This window comes from Scyliorhinus torazame, chromosome 19 (genome assembly GCF_047496885.1).
Source record: "Scyliorhinus torazame isolate Kashiwa2021f chromosome 19, sScyTor2.1, whole genome shotgun sequence".
Classification (NCBI taxonomy): domain Eukaryota; kingdom Metazoa; phylum Chordata; class Chondrichthyes; order Carcharhiniformes; family Scyliorhinidae; genus Scyliorhinus; species Scyliorhinus torazame.
This window is the reverse complement of record NC_092725.1, coordinates 6409220-6426719: the sequence shown is the minus strand read 5'-3', so window position 1 is coordinate 6426719 and position 17500 is coordinate 6409220. Positions and strand designations below refer to the sequence as shown.

At 57.4% G+C, this 17500-nt stretch overlaps 1 protein-coding gene across 2 annotated transcripts in view; it reads left to right on the top strand.

Annotated features, from left to right (window-relative positions):
* The window catches only part of LOC140395994 (SH2B adapter protein 1-like), a 41779-nt gene that overhangs the window by 18080 nt on the left and 6199 nt on the right, over positions 1–17500 (top strand). For both annotated transcript variants that reach the window (XR_011936425.1, XM_072484030.1), the window contains exons 3-8: positions 1972–2073; positions 3208–3299; positions 3478–3584; positions 5031–5231; positions 7145–7359; positions 12545–12716. Coding sequence is in view for 1 of the 2 variants with exons in the window: in XM_072484030.1 (XP_072340131.1) it covers positions 1972–2073; positions 3208–3299; positions 3478–3584; positions 5031–5231; positions 7145–7359; positions 12545–12716 (889 nt within the window). In the remaining variant the exon portion in view is untranslated. The remainder of the gene's footprint in view (positions 1–1971; positions 2074–3207; positions 3300–3477; positions 3585–5030; positions 5232–7144; positions 7360–12544; positions 12717–17500) is intronic.

Genomic DNA, 17500 nt, shown 5'->3' with positions numbered 1-17500 from the left:
TCGAGGTGGTTTATATAAAGAATAACAGATACCCGGGAGTGAGTTACCGACTGGAATCTAATCGAGGGGTTCGGGGTGGTTTATATAAAGAATAACAGATACCCGGGAGTGAGTTACCGACTGGAATCTAATCGAGGGGTTCGGGGTGGTTTATATAAAGAATAACAGATACCCGGGAGTGAATTACAGACTGGAATCTAATCGAGGGGTTCGAGGTGGTTTATATATAGAATAACAGATACCCGGGAGTGAGTTACAGACTGGAATCTAATCGAGGGGTTCGAGGTGGTTTATATATAGAATAACAGATACCCGGGAGTGAGTTACAGTCTGGAATCTAATCGAGGGGTTCGGGGTGGTTTATATATAGAATAACATACCCGGGAGTGAGTTACAGACTGGAATCTAATCGAGGGGTTTGGGGTGGTTTATTTATGGAATAACAGATACCCGGGAATGAGTTACAGACTGGAATCTAATCGAGGGGTTCGGGGTGGTTTATATATAGAATAACAGATACCCGGGAGTGAGTTACAGTCTGGAATCTAATCGAGGGGTTCGAGGTGGTTTATATATAGAATAACAGATACCCGGGAGTGAGTTACAGTCTGGAATCTAATCGAGGGGTTCGGGGTGGTTTATATATAGAATAACATACCCGGGAGTGAGTTACAGACTGGAATCTAATCGAGGGGTTTGGGGTGGTTTATTTATGGAATAACAGATACCCGGGAATGAGTTACAGACTGGAATCTAATCGAGGGGTTCGGGGTGGTTTATATATAGAATAAAAGATACCCGGGAGTGAGTTACAGACTGGAATCTAATCGAGGGGTTCGAGGTGGTTTATATATAGAATAACAGATACCCGGGAGTGAGTTACAGTCTGGAATCTAATCGAGGGGTTCGGGGTGGTTTATATATAGAATAACATACCCGGGAGTGAGTTACAGACTGGAATCTAATCGAGGGGTTCGGGATGGTTTATATATAGAATAACAGATACCCGGGAGTGAGTTACAGACTGGAATCTAACCGAGGGGTTCGGGGTGGTTTATATATAGAATAACATATCCGGGAGTGAGTTACAGACTGGAATCTAATCGAGGGGTTCGGGATGGTTTATATATAGAATAACAGATACCCGGGAGTGAGTTACAGACTGGAATCTAATCGAGGGGTTCGGGGTGGTTTATATATAGAATAACATACCCGGGAGTGAGTTACAGACTGGAATCTAATCGAGGGGTTCGGGATGGTTTATATATAGAATAACTGATACCCGGGAGTGAGTTGCAGACTGGAATCTAATCGAGGGGTTCTGGGTGGTTTATATATAGAATAACAGATACCCGGGAGTGAGTTACTGACTGGAATCTAATCGAGTGGTTCGGGGTGGTTTATATATAGAATAACAGATACCCGGGAGTGAGTTACAGACTGGAATCTAATCGAGGGGTTCGGGGTGGTTTATATATAGAATAACATACCCGGGAGTGAGTTACAGACTGGAATCTAATCGAGGGGTTCGGGATGGTTTATATATAGAATAACTGATACCCGGGAGTGAGTTGCAGACTGGAATCTAATCGAGGGGTTAGGGGGGGTTTATATATAGAATATGAGATACCCAGGAGTGAGTTACAGACTGGAATCTAATCGAGTGGTTCGGGGTGGTTGAAATATAGAATAACTGATACCCGGGAGTGAGTTACAGACTGGAATCTAATCGAGGGGTTCGGGGTGGTTTATATATCGAATAACAGATACCCGGGAGTGAGTTACAGACTGGAATCTAATCGAGGGGTTCGGGGTGGTTTATATATAGAATAACAGATACCCGGGAGTGAGTTAAAGGCTGGAATCTAATCGAGGGGTTCGGGGTGGTTTATATATAGAATAACAGATACCCGGGAGTGAGTTACAGACTGGAATCTAATCTCTGTTGTTTCTCCCTCTGGGGCCCCTCAGTCAACGAAACCACGTGTCAGCATTCGGTGTTCCTCGATTATGGACGTCAGGACCAGCACCTCACTAGAAATGCCGGATAAAGAGAACACCTTTGTTCTGAAAGTAAGTTTTATTCTGTGCTGTACTTGTCCTGGGAGTGTTGGATGGCGACAGTGTAGAAGGAGCTTTACTCTGTATCTAACCCCGTGCTGTACCTGTCCTGGGAGTGTTTGATGGGGACAGTGTAGAGGGAGCTTTACTCTGTATCTAATCCCGTGCTGTACCTGTCCTGGGAGTGTTTGATGGGGGACAGTGCACAGGGAGCTTTACTCTGTATCTAACCCCGTTCTGTACCTGTCCTGGGAGAGTTTGATGGGGACAGTGTAGAGGGAGCTTTACTCTGTATCTAACCCCGTGCTGTACCTGTCCTGGGAGTGTTTGATCGGGACAGTTTCGAGGGAGCTTTACTCTGTATCTAACCCCGTGCTGTACCTGTCCTGGGAGTGTTTGATGGGGACAGTGTAGAGGGGGCTTTAATCTGTATCTAACACCGTGCTGTACCTGTCCTGGGAGAGTTTGATGGGGACAGTGTAGAGGGAGCTTTACTCTGTATCTAACCCCGTGCTGTACCTGTCCTGGGAGTGTTTGATCGGGACAGTTTCGAGGGAGCTTTACTCTGTATCTAACCCCGTGCTGTACCTGTCCTGGGAGTGTTTGATGGGGACAGTGTAGAGGGAGCTTTACTCTGTCTGTAACCCCGTGCTGTACCTGTCCTGGGAGTGTTTGATGGGGACAGTGTAGAGGGAGTTTACTCTGTATCTAACCCTGTGCTGTACCTGTCCTGGGTGTGTTGATGGGGACAGTGTAGAGGGAGTTTACTCTGTATCTAACCCCGTGCTGTACCTGTCCTGGGAGTGTTTGATGGGGACAGTGTAGAGGGAGCTTTACTCTGTCTGTAACCCCGTGCTGTACCTGTCCTGGGAGTGTTTGATGGGGACAGTGTAGAGGGAGTTTACTCTGTATCTAACCCCGTGCTGTACCTGTCCTGGGAGTGTTTGATGGGGACAGTGTAGAGGGAGTTTACTCTGTATCTAACCCTGTGCTGTACCTGTCCTGGGTGTGTTGATGGGGACAGTGTAGAGGGAGTTTACTCTGTATCTAACCCCGTGCTGTACCTGTCCTGGGAGTGTTCGATGGGGACGGTGTAGAGGGAGTTAACTCTGTATCTTACCCCGTGCTGTCCTGTCCTGTACCCAGATGGAGGACTCCATGGATTACATTCTGGAGACGGTTGACCCGTTGCAGATGCGCTCGTGGCTGGTCGACATTCAGGAGTGCCTGAGCCCGGGGTGAGTGCCATGGCTGAAGGGTGCGAGATGTGGGCGGCAGTCTGTGGAGGGTGTGGTCACAGCGGACTGGGGAAGAACCATCGGGCTGTGAGCGGGATCCCGAAGCTGGTGGAGGGGGATCTGGTGCAACTCTCCCTTTTGTGCGGACGATTAACACGAGCGCCTTGTGTGTTTGCAGGGACAGCGAGGATGGCACGACGCTCGGCTGTATGAACCACTCAGACAGCATGCCGAGCCGGGAACTCCCCATGATCCCCTGTGGCAGCTCCGACCACATCTCCCAAGGTAAGCAGGTAGTGCCGCACTGTCAGAGGGTCAGTACTGAGGGAGTGCCGCACTGTCAGAGGGTCAGTACTGAGGGAGTGCCGCACTGTCAGAGGGTCAGTACTGAGGGAGTGCTGCACTGTCAGAGGGTCAGTACTGAGGGAGTGCCGCACTGTCAGAGGGTCAGTACTGAGTGAGTGCTGCACTGTCAGAGGGTCAGTACTGAGGGAGTGCTGCACTGTCAGAGAGTCAGTACTGAGTGAGTGCCGCACTGTCAGAGGGTCAGTACTGAGGGAGTGCTGCACTGTCATAGGGTCAGTACTGAGGGAGTGCTGCACTGTCAGAGGGTCAGTACTGCGGGAGCGCCGCACTGTCAGAGGGTCAGTACTGAGGGAGTGCCGCACTGTCAGAGGGTCAGTACTGAGGGAGTGCTGCACTGTCAGAGGGTCAGTGCTGAGGGAGTGCTGCACTGTCAGAGGGTCAGTACTGAGGGAGTGCTGCACTGTCAGAGGGTCCGTTCTGAGGGAGTGCTGCACTGTCAGAGGGTGAGTACTGAGGGAGTGCCGCACTGTCAGAGGGTCAGTACTGAGGGAGCGCCGCACTGTCAGAGGGTCAGTACTGAGGGAGCGCCGCACTGTCAGAGGGTCAGTACTGAGGGAGTGCCGCACTGTCAGAGGGTCAGTACTGAGGGAGTGCTGCACTGTCAGAGGGTCAGTGCTGTGATAGTGCCGCACTGTCAGAGGGTCAGTACTGAGGGAGCGCCGCACTGTCAGAGGGTCAGTACTGAGGGAGTGCCGCACTGTCAGAGGGTCAGTGCTGAGGGAGTGCTGCACTGTCAGAGGGTCAGCACTGAGGGAGTGCCGCACTGTCAGAGGGTCAGTACTGAGGGAGTGCCGCACTGTCAGAGGGTCAGTACTGAGGGAGTGCCGCACTGTCAGAGGGTCAGTACTGAGGGAGTGCTGCACTGTCAGAGGGTCAGTACTGAGGGAGTGCCGCACTGTCAGAGGGTCAGTACTGAGGGAGTGACGCACTGTCAGAGGGTCAGTACTGAGGGAACGCCGCACTGTCAGAGGGTCAGTACTGAGGGAGTGCTGCACTGTCAGAGGGTCAGTACTGAGGGAGTGCTGCACTGTCAGAGGGTCAGTACTGAGGGAGTGCTGCACTGTCAGAGGGTCAGTACTGAGGGAATGCCGCACTGTCAGAGGGTCAGTACTGAGGGAGTGCCGCACTGTCAGAGGGTCAGTGCTGAGGGAGTGCTGCACTGTCAGAGGGTCAGCACTGAGGGAGTGCCGCACTGTCAGAGGGTCAGTACTGAGGGAGTGCCGCACTGTCAGAGGGTCAGTACTGAGGGAGTGCTGCACTGTCAGAGGGTCAGTACTGAGGGAGTGCCGCACTGTCAGAGGGTCAGTGCTGTGATAGTGCCACACTGTCACGGGATCACTGTTACTCTCTCCTCTCTCTCCCCAGGTGCTTACGGTGGATTGTCGGAACGTCCTTCGGCCTCTATTTCTCCGAGCTCCTTCTCTATCACCCCCACCCGCCTGGGATCGCTGGAGCTGCTGCCCCCTGAGCTGCCACCTCGCATCCCCATCGAGGAGACCCTCGAGCGGCTGCAGCCTGTCCCGCCGCCCACTCCCACTCCGTTCCCGGAGACGCCTGACACAGCAGGTATCCGCCCCGGAGTGCGTTCGCTCCTGTTCGCTGTTGGAGGGCGGGAGGGAGGGGAATCAGATGGTGGGGGGGGGGGGGGGGGGGGGGGTCATCAATCCGTCACACGCGAGCAGCTGTGGTCAGGGCATTGCTGCTCTCTCACTCCCATTGCGATGGTCCACCCAATTGCCCAAGGTCTTTCTGATCCCTTGTTGGCCTCAGGATCGCACTAATCGCCACCCGCGATGTGGGTAGAGCGACTCCCACGCTGTGCCGCCAAACCTGTTGACCAGAAGCCGCAGGCCCATCGAGCTTACCCCGAGATCCTGACTGACCTGGTCTGATCATCCTCAACTCCCCACTCTCCCGCCTCACCCTCGATCCCCGCACTGATTATAAATCTCTCTCTCTCTCTCTCTCTCTCTCTCTCTCTCTCTCTCTCTCTCTCTCTCAGCCTTGAACATACTTAACGCCCCAGCCTCTACAGCTCTCTGCGGTGAAGAATTCCACAGATTCACTGCTCTCTGAGGGAAGAAATTCCTCCTCATCCCCGTGTGAAATGGGCGGCCCCCTGACTCTGAGACTCTGCCCTCTGGTCCTCGAGTCTCCCACAGGAGAAAACATCCTCTCAGCATTGACCCGGTCAAAGCCCCCCTGAGAATCCGATAGGTCTCAATAAGGTTGCCTCCCATTCTGCTAAACTCCAATGTACAGGCTCCGGCCTACTCAAACCTCCCCTCATGAGGAACTCCCTCCCTACCCGGGGTCACCGAGTGAATCTTCTCTGGACTGCCTCCAATGTACAGGCTCCGGCCCACTCAAACCTCCCCTCATGAGGAACTCCCTCCCTACCCGCCGTCAACCGAGTGAACCTTCTCTGGACTCCCTCCAATGTACAGGCTCCGGCCTACTCAAACCTCCCTCATGAGGAACTCCCTCCCTACCCGGGGTCACCGAGTGAACCTTCTCTGGACTCCCTCCAATGTACAGACCCCGGCCTACTCAAACCGTCCCTCATGAGGAACTCCCTCCCTACCCGGGGTCACCGAGTGAACCTTCTCTGGACTCCCTCCAATGTACAGGCCCCGGCCCACTCAAACCTCCCCTCGTGAGGAACTCCCTCCCTACCCAGGGTCAACCGAGTGAACCTTCTCTGGACTCCCTCCAATGTACAGGCCCCGGCCTACTCAAACCTCCCCTCATGAGGAACTCCCTCCTGAGTTGAGGGACCGAGACTGCTCCCAATATTCCGGGTGTTGTCTAATTCAGGCCTTGTATAGTTTTAGCAGGAATTCCCTGTTTTCCATACTCCATTCCCTTTGAAATAAAGGGCAACATTCCATTCACCTTCCCGATGACCGGCTGAACCTGCAGGCGACCATTTTGGGATTTATGCACGAGGATCCCTAAATCCCTCCGCGCTGCCGCTTTCTGCAATCTCTCTCCATTTAAATGCTATCCGCTCCTTTATTCTTCCTGCCCAAGTGCATCACCTCACATTTTCCCCACATGATACTCCATCTGCCGAGCTTTGGCCCACTCACGGTAAATATCGAAACATAGACAGTAGGAGCAGGAGGGGACCATTCAGCCCGTCGAGCCTGCTCCACCGTTATGATCCATGGCTGATCATCCTCCTCACCCCCCCCCTCCCCCCAACCACCATCATTCCTGCATCGACCCTGTCCAGTCCTGTTCAGAGTTTTATAGGCTTCTGGGGGTGATCAGTCTCGGGGGCGGCGGGCGGAGATTGGGTCTCGGCATGGTGGGGGGGTCTGGCTCTCGCGCCCGCTCGTCTCGGCCTCGTGCGCGCGGGGGGGGGGGGGGGGGGAGCGCGCGGTCTGGCGCGGTATCATGTACGCTCGTGGTCTTGTGCGCGCGCGCACCCACACGTACCCCCCCCATTCTAACCTTGGTCTCGCTCTCCCCAGGGACGTCTTTCATCTTCCAAGTGGACGAGGACCTGGGCAAGGGAGACCACCCACTGTCCGAGTACCCCTGGTTCCACGGCACCCTCTCGCGGCTGAAGGCCGCCCAGCTGGTGTTGGCGGGCGGCGCCAGCAGCCACGGCGTGTTCCTCGTCCGGCAGAGTGAGACGCGGAGGGGCGAATACGTGCTCACCTTCAACTTCCAGGGCAAGGCCAAGGTTAGTACGAGGCAGCTTCTGCAGGCGAGGGGCGAGTGAGGGGGGCCCCCGACAGCCGTGCGCCCTGAGGTGGCGTCGGCGCAGGGGCCGCCGAGCAGGTTAAGAGACCACTTGTATTTATTCCGTATAATCAGCTTCCGCTGAAGTGGTGCGGGCTCAGCGGAGAGTCTCTGTAATCTGTCAGACTCCCCGTTGAACCGTTTCCCCTGCTGTGACGCCGGCTAAGAGGGAATTAAGTGGGCGGCACGGCAGCACAGTGGTTAGCACCGTTGCTTCGCAGCTCCAGGGTCCCAGGTTCGATTCCCGGCTGGGTCACTGTCTGTGCGGAGTCTGCACGTCCTCCCCGTGTCTGCGTGGGTTTCCTCCGGGTGCTCCGGTTTCCTCCCACAGTCCAAAGATGTGCAGGTTAGGTGGATTAGCCATGATCAATTGCCCTTGGGTTGGGTGGGGTGACGGGGATAGAGTGGAGGCGTGGGCTAAAGTCGGGTGCTCTTTCCAGGAGCCGGTGCAGACTCGATGGGCCGAATGGCCTCCTTCCGCACTGTAAATTCTATGATTCTGTCCAATCTGACAAGCTCGGATTCGAACTGATCGCACTGGGGAGACCTCGGTTGAAATTCGGACGGGGTTTCACGGTAAATGCCGCTGTTCGCCTGGCTGGAGAGAGTTACAAATCTGAGGATAAGGCGCTATGCACTAAACGAGACCTGATGACTCAGATGACCTTCACTTAACTTCGGGGTGACCAGCTCTGTGCGGGAGATAAGACCTTATTCTGTGTCCACGGGGGTCGGTTGGAAGCCGTCAGCTTCGTCCCGGCTGGGCTCGGCCTTCAGGTCGCGATCGAGGGTCCTTGAACTTGGCTGCTTGTTCCGCTGCAATTGGCCGCACACAGGCCGATCCAAAAGAGGCCCGATCCCTAGGCCGCAGGGTTTGTTATCCTTCTCTTTCGGGCCCTGCTGGGACGGTCCAACGGCAGATCCAATGGATCGATAGGGTTTCGATCACCCTCATTGATCCTGGCCGATTAGGGGGCGCATGCCTCGGTGGCTGGGCGGGGCCTAGCTGCCATTGTCCCAGGCACGCAGGCCTTTCCAAATAAGGGGACGTGGCTGCGGTTAGTCTGCTACTGTTGCCGTTCCTCGATTCGAGTCCTGGGGGAAATAGTGAGTGACTTTTAATAGGGGCAAGTTTCTGGTCAGGTCGGCTGCTTTGCACAAGACTCGGAGCTGTGTACTTGTCTGGGTCCCAGGTTGACCACAATTTCCAGGGTCCTTTGCAGGTGGCCATTTTAGATGGCTACAGGGGAAGCGGGAAAGTGGAGTTGGAGCCCCAAGCTCAGGGGCAGCACGGTCGATAGCACAATTGCTTCACAGCTCCTGGGTCCCAGGTTCGATTGCCGGCTTGGGTCACTGTCTGTGCGGAGCCTGCCCGTCTTCCCCGGGTGAAATGAAGAAATGAAAATCGCTTATTGTCACAAGTCGGCTTCAAATGAAGTTACTGCGAAAAGCCCCTAGTCGCCACATTCCGGCGCCTGTTCGGGGAGGCTGGTACGGGAATCAAACCGTGCTGCTGGCCTGCCTTGGTCTGCTTTCAAAGCCAGCTCTTTAGCCCTGTGCCTCTAAATGAAAATCGCTTATTGTCACAAGTAGGCTTCAAATGAAGTTACGGTGAAAAGCCCCTAGTCGCCACATTCCGGCGCCTGTTCGGGGAGGCTGGTACCTTTGTGCGTGGGTTTCCTCCGGGTGCTCCGGTTTCCTCCCACAGTCCAAAGATGTGCAGGTTAGGTGGATTGGCCGTGATAAATTGCCCTTAGTGTTGGGTTGGGTTATGGGGTCAGGTGGAGGTGTTGACCTTGGGCAGGGTGCTCTTTCCAAGAGCCGGTGCAGACTCGATGGGCCGAATGGCCCCCTGCACTGTAAATTCTATGATAATCAGCGGCCAAACGGTGAAACAGCCACAATCAGCTGCATAGTCCACTGCTGCTCCCATCTCTCGTGCAGGCTAAGGGGAGATTGAGTCGAGTTTATTTTTTTCTGTGTAAACTGCAAAGATTTGGAATGAGTCGACAGGCAGTGAATCCGAGCCTGGCTAACGTGAATCCTCAAAGCAGTGTGTGGAGCGATTCGGTAAGTTAAAACTTGTGTCCGTTCGAGGACACTGGGCCAACTGGAGATCAGATAGAGTTTGCCAGATTGGAACCGTATTGGTATCGGCCAAATGCCCTCTTTGCGTCAGAGTGAGAAAAATGGAGTTTCTTTTGAGGGTAAGATTATGCCGCGTTACAGGCAGGGATATTGCATTTTGGGCACAGACCACTGATCTGGTTAGACCACACCGGGAGCACTGTGTACAGTTCTGGTCTGGTTAGACCACACTGGGAGCACTGTGTACAGTTCTGGTCTGGTTAGACCACACTGGGAGCACTGTACAGTTCTGGTCCGGTTAGACCACACTGGGAGCACTGTGTACAGTTCTGGTCTGGTTAGACCACACTGGGAGCACTGTGTACAGTTCTGGTCTGGTTAGACCACACTGGGAGCACTGTGTACAGTTCTGGTCTGGTTAGACCACACTGGGAGCGCTGAGCACAGTTCTGGTCTGGTTAGACCACTCTGGGAGCACTGTGTACAGTTTGGTCTGGTAAGATCACACTGAGCACTGTGTACAGTTCAGGTCTGGTTAGACCACACTGGGAGCACTGTGCACAGTTCTGGCCCGGTTAGACCACACTGGGAGCACTGTGTACAGTTCTGGTCTGGTTAGTCCACACTGGGAGCACTGTGTCCAGTTCTGGTCTGGTTAGACCACACTGGGAGCACTGTGTACAGTTCTGGTCCGGTTAGACCACACTGGGAGCGCTGTGTACAGTTCTGGTCTGGTTAGAACACACTGGGAGCACTGTGTACAGTACTGGTCTGGTTAGACCACACTGGGAGCACTGTGTACAGTTCTGGTCCGGTTAGACCACACTGGGAGCGCTGTGCACAGTTCTGGTCTGGTTAGACCACACTGGGAGCGCTGTGTACAGTTCTGGTCTGGTTAGACCACACTGGGAGCGCTGTGTACAGTTCTGGTCCGGTAAGACCACACTGGGAGCACTGTGTACAGTTCTGGTCTGGTGAGACCACACTGGGAGCACTGTGTACAGTTCTGTCTGGTTAGACCACACTGGGAGCACTGTATACAGTTCTGGTCTGGTTAGACCACACTGGGAGCGCTGTGTACAGTTCTGGTCTGGTTAGAACACACTGGGAGCACTGTGTACAGTTCTGGTCCGGTTAGACCACACTGGGAGCACTGTGTACAGTTCTGGTCTGGTTAGACCACACTGGGAGCGCTGTGTACAGTTCTGGTCCGGTTAGACCACACTGGGAGCGTTGTGCACAGTTCTGGTCTGGTTAGACCACACTGGGAGTGCTGTGTAACCGTTCTGGTCTGGTTAGACCACACTGGGAGCACTGTATACAGTTCCGGTCTGGTGAGACCACACTCGGAGTGCTGTGTAACCGTTCTGGTCTGGTTAGACCACACTGGGAGCGCTGTGTACAGTTCTGGTCTGGTTAGACCACACTGGGAGCACTGTGTACAGTTCTGGTCTGGTGAGACCACACTGGGAGCACTGTGTACAGTTCTGTCTGGTTAGACCACACTGGGAGCACTGTATACAGTTCTGGTCTGGTTAGACCACACTGGGAGCGCTGTGTACAGTTCTGGTCCGGTAAGACCACACAGGGAGCACTGTGTACAGTTCTGGTCTGGTTAGACCACACTGGGAGCGCTGTGTACAGTTCTGGTCTGGTTAGACCACACTGGGAGCACTGTGTACAGTTCTGGTCTGGTTAGACCACACTGGGAGCACTGTGTACAGTTCTGGTCCGGTTAGACCACACTGGGAGCACTGTGTACAGTTCTGGTCTCGTTATACCACACTGGGAGCACTGTGTACAGTTCTGGTCCGGTTAGACCACACTGGGAGCACTGTGTACAGTTCTGGTCTGGTTAGTCCACACTGGGAGCACTGTGTACAGTTCTGGTCTGGTGTAGTCCACACTGGGAGCACTGTGTACAGTTCTGGTCTGGTTAGTCCACACTGGGAGCACTGTGTACAGTTCTGGTCTGGTTAGACCACACTGAGAGCACTGTGTACAGTTCTGGTCAGGTTAGACCACACTGGGAGCACTGTGTACTGTTCTGATTTGGTTAGACCATACTGGGAGCACTGTGTACAGTTCAGGTCTGGTTAGTCCACACTGGGAGCACTGCGTACAGTTCTGGTCTGGTTAGACCACACTGGGAGCACTGTGTACAGTTCTGGTCTGGTTAGACCACACTGGGAGCTCTGTGTACAGTTCTGGTCTGGTTAGACCACACTGGGAGCACTGTGTACAGTTCTGGTCTGGTTAGTCCACACTGGGAGCACTGTGTACAGTTCTGGTCTGGTTAGACCACACTGGGAGCACTGTGTACAGTTCTGGTCTGGTTAGACCACACTGGGAGCACTGTGTACAGTTCTGGTCTGGTTAGACCACACTGGGAGCACTGTGTACGGTTCTGGTCTGGTTAGACGACACTGGGAGCACTGTGTACAGTTCTGGTCTGGTAAGATCACACTGTGAGCACTGTACAGTTCTGGTCTGGTAAGATCACACTGGGAGCACTGTGTACAGTTCTGGTCTGGTTAGACCACACTGGGAGCGCTGAGCACAGTTCTGGTCTGGTAAGATCACACTGGGAGCACTGTGTACAGTTCTGATCTGGTTAAACCACACTGGGAGCACTGTGTACAGTTCTGGTCTGGTTAGACCACACTGGGAGCATTGTGTACAGTTCTGGTCTGGTTAGACCACACTGGGAGCACTGTGTACAGTTCTGGTCCGGTTAGACCACACTGGGAGCACTGTGTACAGTTCTGGTCCGGTTAGACCACACTGGGAGCACTGTGTACAGTTCTGGTCTGGTTAGACCACACTGGGAGCATTGTGTACAGTTCTGGTCTGGTTAGACCACACTGGGAGCACTGTGTACAGATCTGGTCTGGTTAGACCACACTGGGAGCACTGTGTACAGTTCTGGTCTGGTTAGACCACACTGTTCCTGTGGTGAAAATGCTTAGTAATTCATCTCTCTCTCTCGCTCCCTGTCTCTCTCTCTCTCTCTCTCTCTCTCTCTCTCACTCCATCAGCATCTCCGACTCTCCCTGAATGAGGAAGGCCAGTGTCGAGTCCAGCACTTATGGTTTCAGACCATTTTCGATATGTTGGAGCACTTCCGTGTCCACCCCATTCCTCTGGAGTCCGGCGGTTCGAGCGATGTGACCCTGGCTAGCTACGTGGTCGCCTCCCAACGGTTACACGGTGAGTGTGCCGCTTGACTCCCCTGGGGTTCCCGCATCGCTTTTGGAGGGGGAGGGGAGGGGAGGGACGGCTGCGTGCGGGGAGGTAGTGGGTCAGCAGGACAGGAGGGAGGAATGGCCAGGGTGGTGTTTACAGGCCGACTCACACTCCCAACTGTAAATTTCTATGTAAACGTCACGGCGCAGTTACGCACTCCCACCAGGAGGTGGGGGGGGACTCTTTCCCCACCATTTATTTGACTAAATGTTTTCTCTCTTTTACTTCTGACAAGTGCGTTGTTTCGAGGTGCCCCAGCCCCCCGGAGTCACTTTCTGTCACCATCACAAGGTCGAAGGAGGTGATTTGTGCAGAGCAGCATGTGCCCATAGCAGTCGCATGATCGAGGGCACTCGCTCAGTACTGACCCTCTGACAGTGCAGCACTCCCTTAGTACTGACCCTCTGACAGAGCGGCACTCCCTCAGTACTGACCCTCTGACAGAGCGGCACTCCCTCAGTACTGACCCTCTGACAGTGCAGCACTCCCTCAGTACTGACCCTCTGACAGTGCGACACTCCCTCAGTACTGACACTCTGATAGTGCGGCACTCCCTCAGTACTGACCCTCTGACAGTGCGGCACTCCCTCAGTACTGACCCTCTGACAGTGCAGCACTCCCTCAGTACTGACCCTCTGACAGTGCGGCACTCCCTCAGTACTGACCCTCTGACAGTGCGGCACTCCCTCAGTACTGACCCTCTGACAGTGCGGCACTCCCTCAGTACTGACCCTCTGACAGTGCGGCACTCCCTCAGTACTGACCCTCTGACAGTGCGGCACTCCCTCGGTACTGACCCTCTGACAGTGCGGCACTCCCTCAGTACTGACCCTCTGACAGTGCGGCACTCCCTCAGTACTGACCCTCTGACAGGGCAGCACTCCCTCAGTACTGACCCTCTGACAGTGCCGCACTCCCTCAGTACTGACCCTCTGACAGTGCGGCACTCCCTCAGTACTGACCCTCTGACAGTGCGGCTCTCCCTCAGTACTGACCCTCTGACAGTGCGGCACTCCCTCAGTACTGACCCTCTGACAGTGCGGCTCTCCCTCAGTACTGACCCTCTGATAGTGCAGCACTCCCTCAGTGCTGACCCTCTGACAGTGCAGCACTCCCTCAGTACTGACCCTCTGACAGTGCGGCGCTCCCTCAGTACTGACCCTCTAACAGTGCGGCACTCCCTCAGTACTGACCCTAAGACAGTGCGGCACTCCCTCAGTACTGACCCTCTGACAGTGCGGCTCTCCCTCAGTACTGACCCTCTGACAGTGCAGCACTCCCTCAGTACTGACCCTCTGACAGTGCAGCACTCCCTCAGTACTGACCCTCTGACAGTGCGGCGCTCCCTCAGTACTGACCCTCTAACAGTGCGGCACTCCCTCAGTACTGACCCTCTGACAGTGCGGCGCTCCCTCAGTACTGACCCTCTAACAGTGCGGCACTCCCTCAGTACTGACCCTCTGACAGTGCGGCACTCCCTCAGTACTGACCCTCTGACAGTGCGGCTCTCCCTCAGTACTGACCCTCTGACAGTGCAGCACTCCCTCAGTACTGACCCTCTGACAGTGCGGCGCTCCCTCAGTACTGACTCTCTGACTGTGCAGCACTCCCTCAGTGCTGACCCTCTGACAGTGCAGCACTCCCTCAGTACTGACCCTCTGACAGTGCGGCACTCCCTCAGTACTGACCCTCTGACAGTGCAGCACTCCCTCAGTACTGACCCTCTGACAGTGCAGCACTCCCTCAGTACTGACCCTCTGACAGTGCAGCACTCCCTCAGTACTGACCCTCTGACAGGGCAGCACTCCCTCAGTACTGACCCTCTGACAGTGCCGCACTCCCTCAGTACTGACCCTCTGACAGTGCAGCACTCCCTCAGCTGACAGTGCCGCACTCCCTCAGTACTGACCCTCTGACAGTGCAGCACTCCCTCAGTACTGACCCTCTGACAATGCAGCACTCCCTCAGTACTGACCCTCTAACAGTGCGGCACTCCCTCAGTACTGACCCTCTGACAATGCAGCACTCCCTCAGTACTGACCCTCTAACAGTGCGGCACTCCCTCAGTACTGACCCTCTGACAGTGCGGCACTCCCTCAGTACTGACCCTCTGACAGTGCGGCTCTCCCTCAGTACTGACCCTCTGACAGTGCAGCACTCCCTCAGTACTGACCCTCTGACAGTGCGGCACTCCCTCAGTACTGACCCTCTGACAGTGTGGCACTCCCTCAGTACTGACCCTCTGACAGTGCGGCACTCCCTCAGTACTGACCCTCTGACAGTGCGGCACTCCCTCAGTACTGACCCTCTGACAGTGCGGTACTCCCTCAGTACTGACCCTCTGACAGTGCGGCATTCCCTCAGTACTGACCCTCTGACAGTGCGGCGCTCCCTCAGTACTGACCCTCTGACAGTGCAGCACTCCCTCAGTACTGACCCTCTGACTGTGCGGCACTCCCTCAGTACTGACCCTCTGACAGTGCGGCACTCCCTCAGTACTGACCCTCTGACAGTGCGGTGCTCCCTCAGTACTGACCCTCTGACAGTGCGGCCTGGAAGGGTAGTGTGGCCGCGGAGGTCAGGGTTTACGTGACGATTTGGGGGGGGGGGGGGGGGCACGGTCCTGTCACTGCCCCGTCCCGAATTTCCTCACTTTGCTTCCCGCTGCCTCCCGAGGACGACTCTCCCGCCCAACACAGCGACTCGCAGCAACCGCCCCAGACCGGACTCCTCCTCCATCCTCGAAGCTGATTGGCTTCCAGCTTGCTGACCACATCGCGCTGTTCTCATTGGCTGACTGTAACCGGTTCATCATTGTGTCTGTCACCTCGAAGATTCTCATTGGTTGACTGATTGATATTCTGTCGGTGTTCAGGCCAATCAGGTGCCGGCCTCTCTTCTGTTCATTCACCCATCCCCTCCCCCCTCATCTCATTCTCTCCCTCTGCTCCCCTCTCGCCCTGGTCTGGCCCCCACCCCTTATCTGGTGCACCCCACCCTGTCACCTCAGGCCCCCCTTCCCCCCTCTAACCCCCCCTCCCTCCTCTGACCCCCCCCTCCCTCCTCTGACCCCCCCCCTCCCTCCTCTGACCCCCCCCCTCCCTCCTCTGACCCCCCCTCCCTCCTCTGACCCCCCCCCTCCCCCCCCTCTGGCTCCCCCTTCCCCCCCCTCTGGCCCCCCCTCCCCCGCCCCTCTGGCCCCCCTCCCCCACCCCTCTGCCCCCCCCCCTCCCCCGCCCCTCTCCCCCCCCCTCTCTCCCCCCCCGCTTCCCCCCTATGGCCCCCCCTCCTCCCCCCTCGGGCCCCCCCTCCCTCCTCGGCCCCCCGCTTCCCCCTCTGGCCCCCCCGCTTCCCCCCTCTGGCCCCCCGCTTCCCCCTCTGGCCCCCCGCTTCCCCCCTCTGGCCCCCCGCTTCCCCCCTCTGGCCCCCCGCTTCCCCCCCTCTGGCCCCCTCCGCTTCCCCCCGCTTCCCCCGCTTCCCCCCTCTGGCCCCCCGCTTCCCCCCTCTGGCCCCCCGCTTCCCCCCTCTGGCCCCCCGCTTCCCCCCTCTGGCCCCCCGCTTCCCCCCTCTGGCCCCCGCTTCCCCCCTCTGGCCCCCGCTTCCCCCCTCTGGCCCCCCGCTTCCCCCTCTGGCCCCCCGCTTCCCCCCTCTGGCCCCCCCGCTTCCCCCTCTGGCCCCCCGCTTCCCCCCTCTGGCCCCCCCGCTTCCCCCTCTGGCCCCCCGCTTCCCCCCTCTGCCCCCCCGCTTCCCCCTCTGGCCCCCCGCTTCCCCCCTCTGGCCCCCCGCTTCACCCCTCTGGCCCCCCGCTTCCCCCCTCTGGCCCCCCGCTTCCCCCCTCTGGCCCCCCGCTTCCCCCCTCTGGCCCCCGCTTCCCCCCTCTGGCCCCCCGCTTCCCCCCTCTGGCCCCCGCTTCCCCCCTCTGGCCCCCCGCTTCCCCCTCTGGCCCCCCGCTTCCCCCCTCTGGCCCCCCGCTTCCCCCCTCTGGCCCCCCGCTTCCCCCCTCTTGGCCCCCCGCTTCCCCCCCTCTGGCCCCCGCTTCCCCCCTCTGGCCCCCCGCTTCCCCCCTCTGGCCCCCCGCTCCCCCCTCTGGCCCCCCGCTCCCCCCTCTGGCCCCCCCGCTCCCCCCCTCTGGCCCCCCTCGCTCCCCCCTCTGGCCCCCCGCTTCCCCCCTGCTTCCCCCCTCTGGCCCCCCGCTTCCCCCCTCTGGCCCCCCGCTTTCCCCCCTCTGGCCCCCCCGCTTCCCCCCTCTGGCCCCCCGCTTCCCCCCTCTGGCCCCCCGCTTCCCCCCTCTGGCCCCCCGCTTCCCCCTCTGGCCCCCCGCTTCCCCCCTCTGGCCCCCCGCTTCCCCCCTCTGGCCCCCCGCTTCCCCCTCTGGCCCCCCGCTTCCCCCCTCTGGCCCCCCGCTTCCCCCCTCTGGCCCCCCGCTTCCCCCCTCTGGCCCCCCGCTTCCCCCCTCTGGGCCCCCCGCTTCCCCCTCTGGCCCCCCGCTTCCCCCCTCTGGCCCCACCCGCTTCCCCCCTCTGGCCCCCCCGCTTCCCCCTCTGGCCCCCGCTTCCCCCCTCTGGCCCCCCGCTTCCCCCCTCCTGGCCCCCGCTTCCCCCATCTGGGCCCCCCGCTTCCCCCCCTCTGGCCCCCCGCTTCCCCCTCCTCTGGTCCCCTTCTGTGTGTCTCTCTCTGTGTGTCTCTCTCTGTGTGTCTCTCTCTGGCTCTCTCTCTCTCTCTCTCTCTCTCTCTCTGCCTCTGGCTCT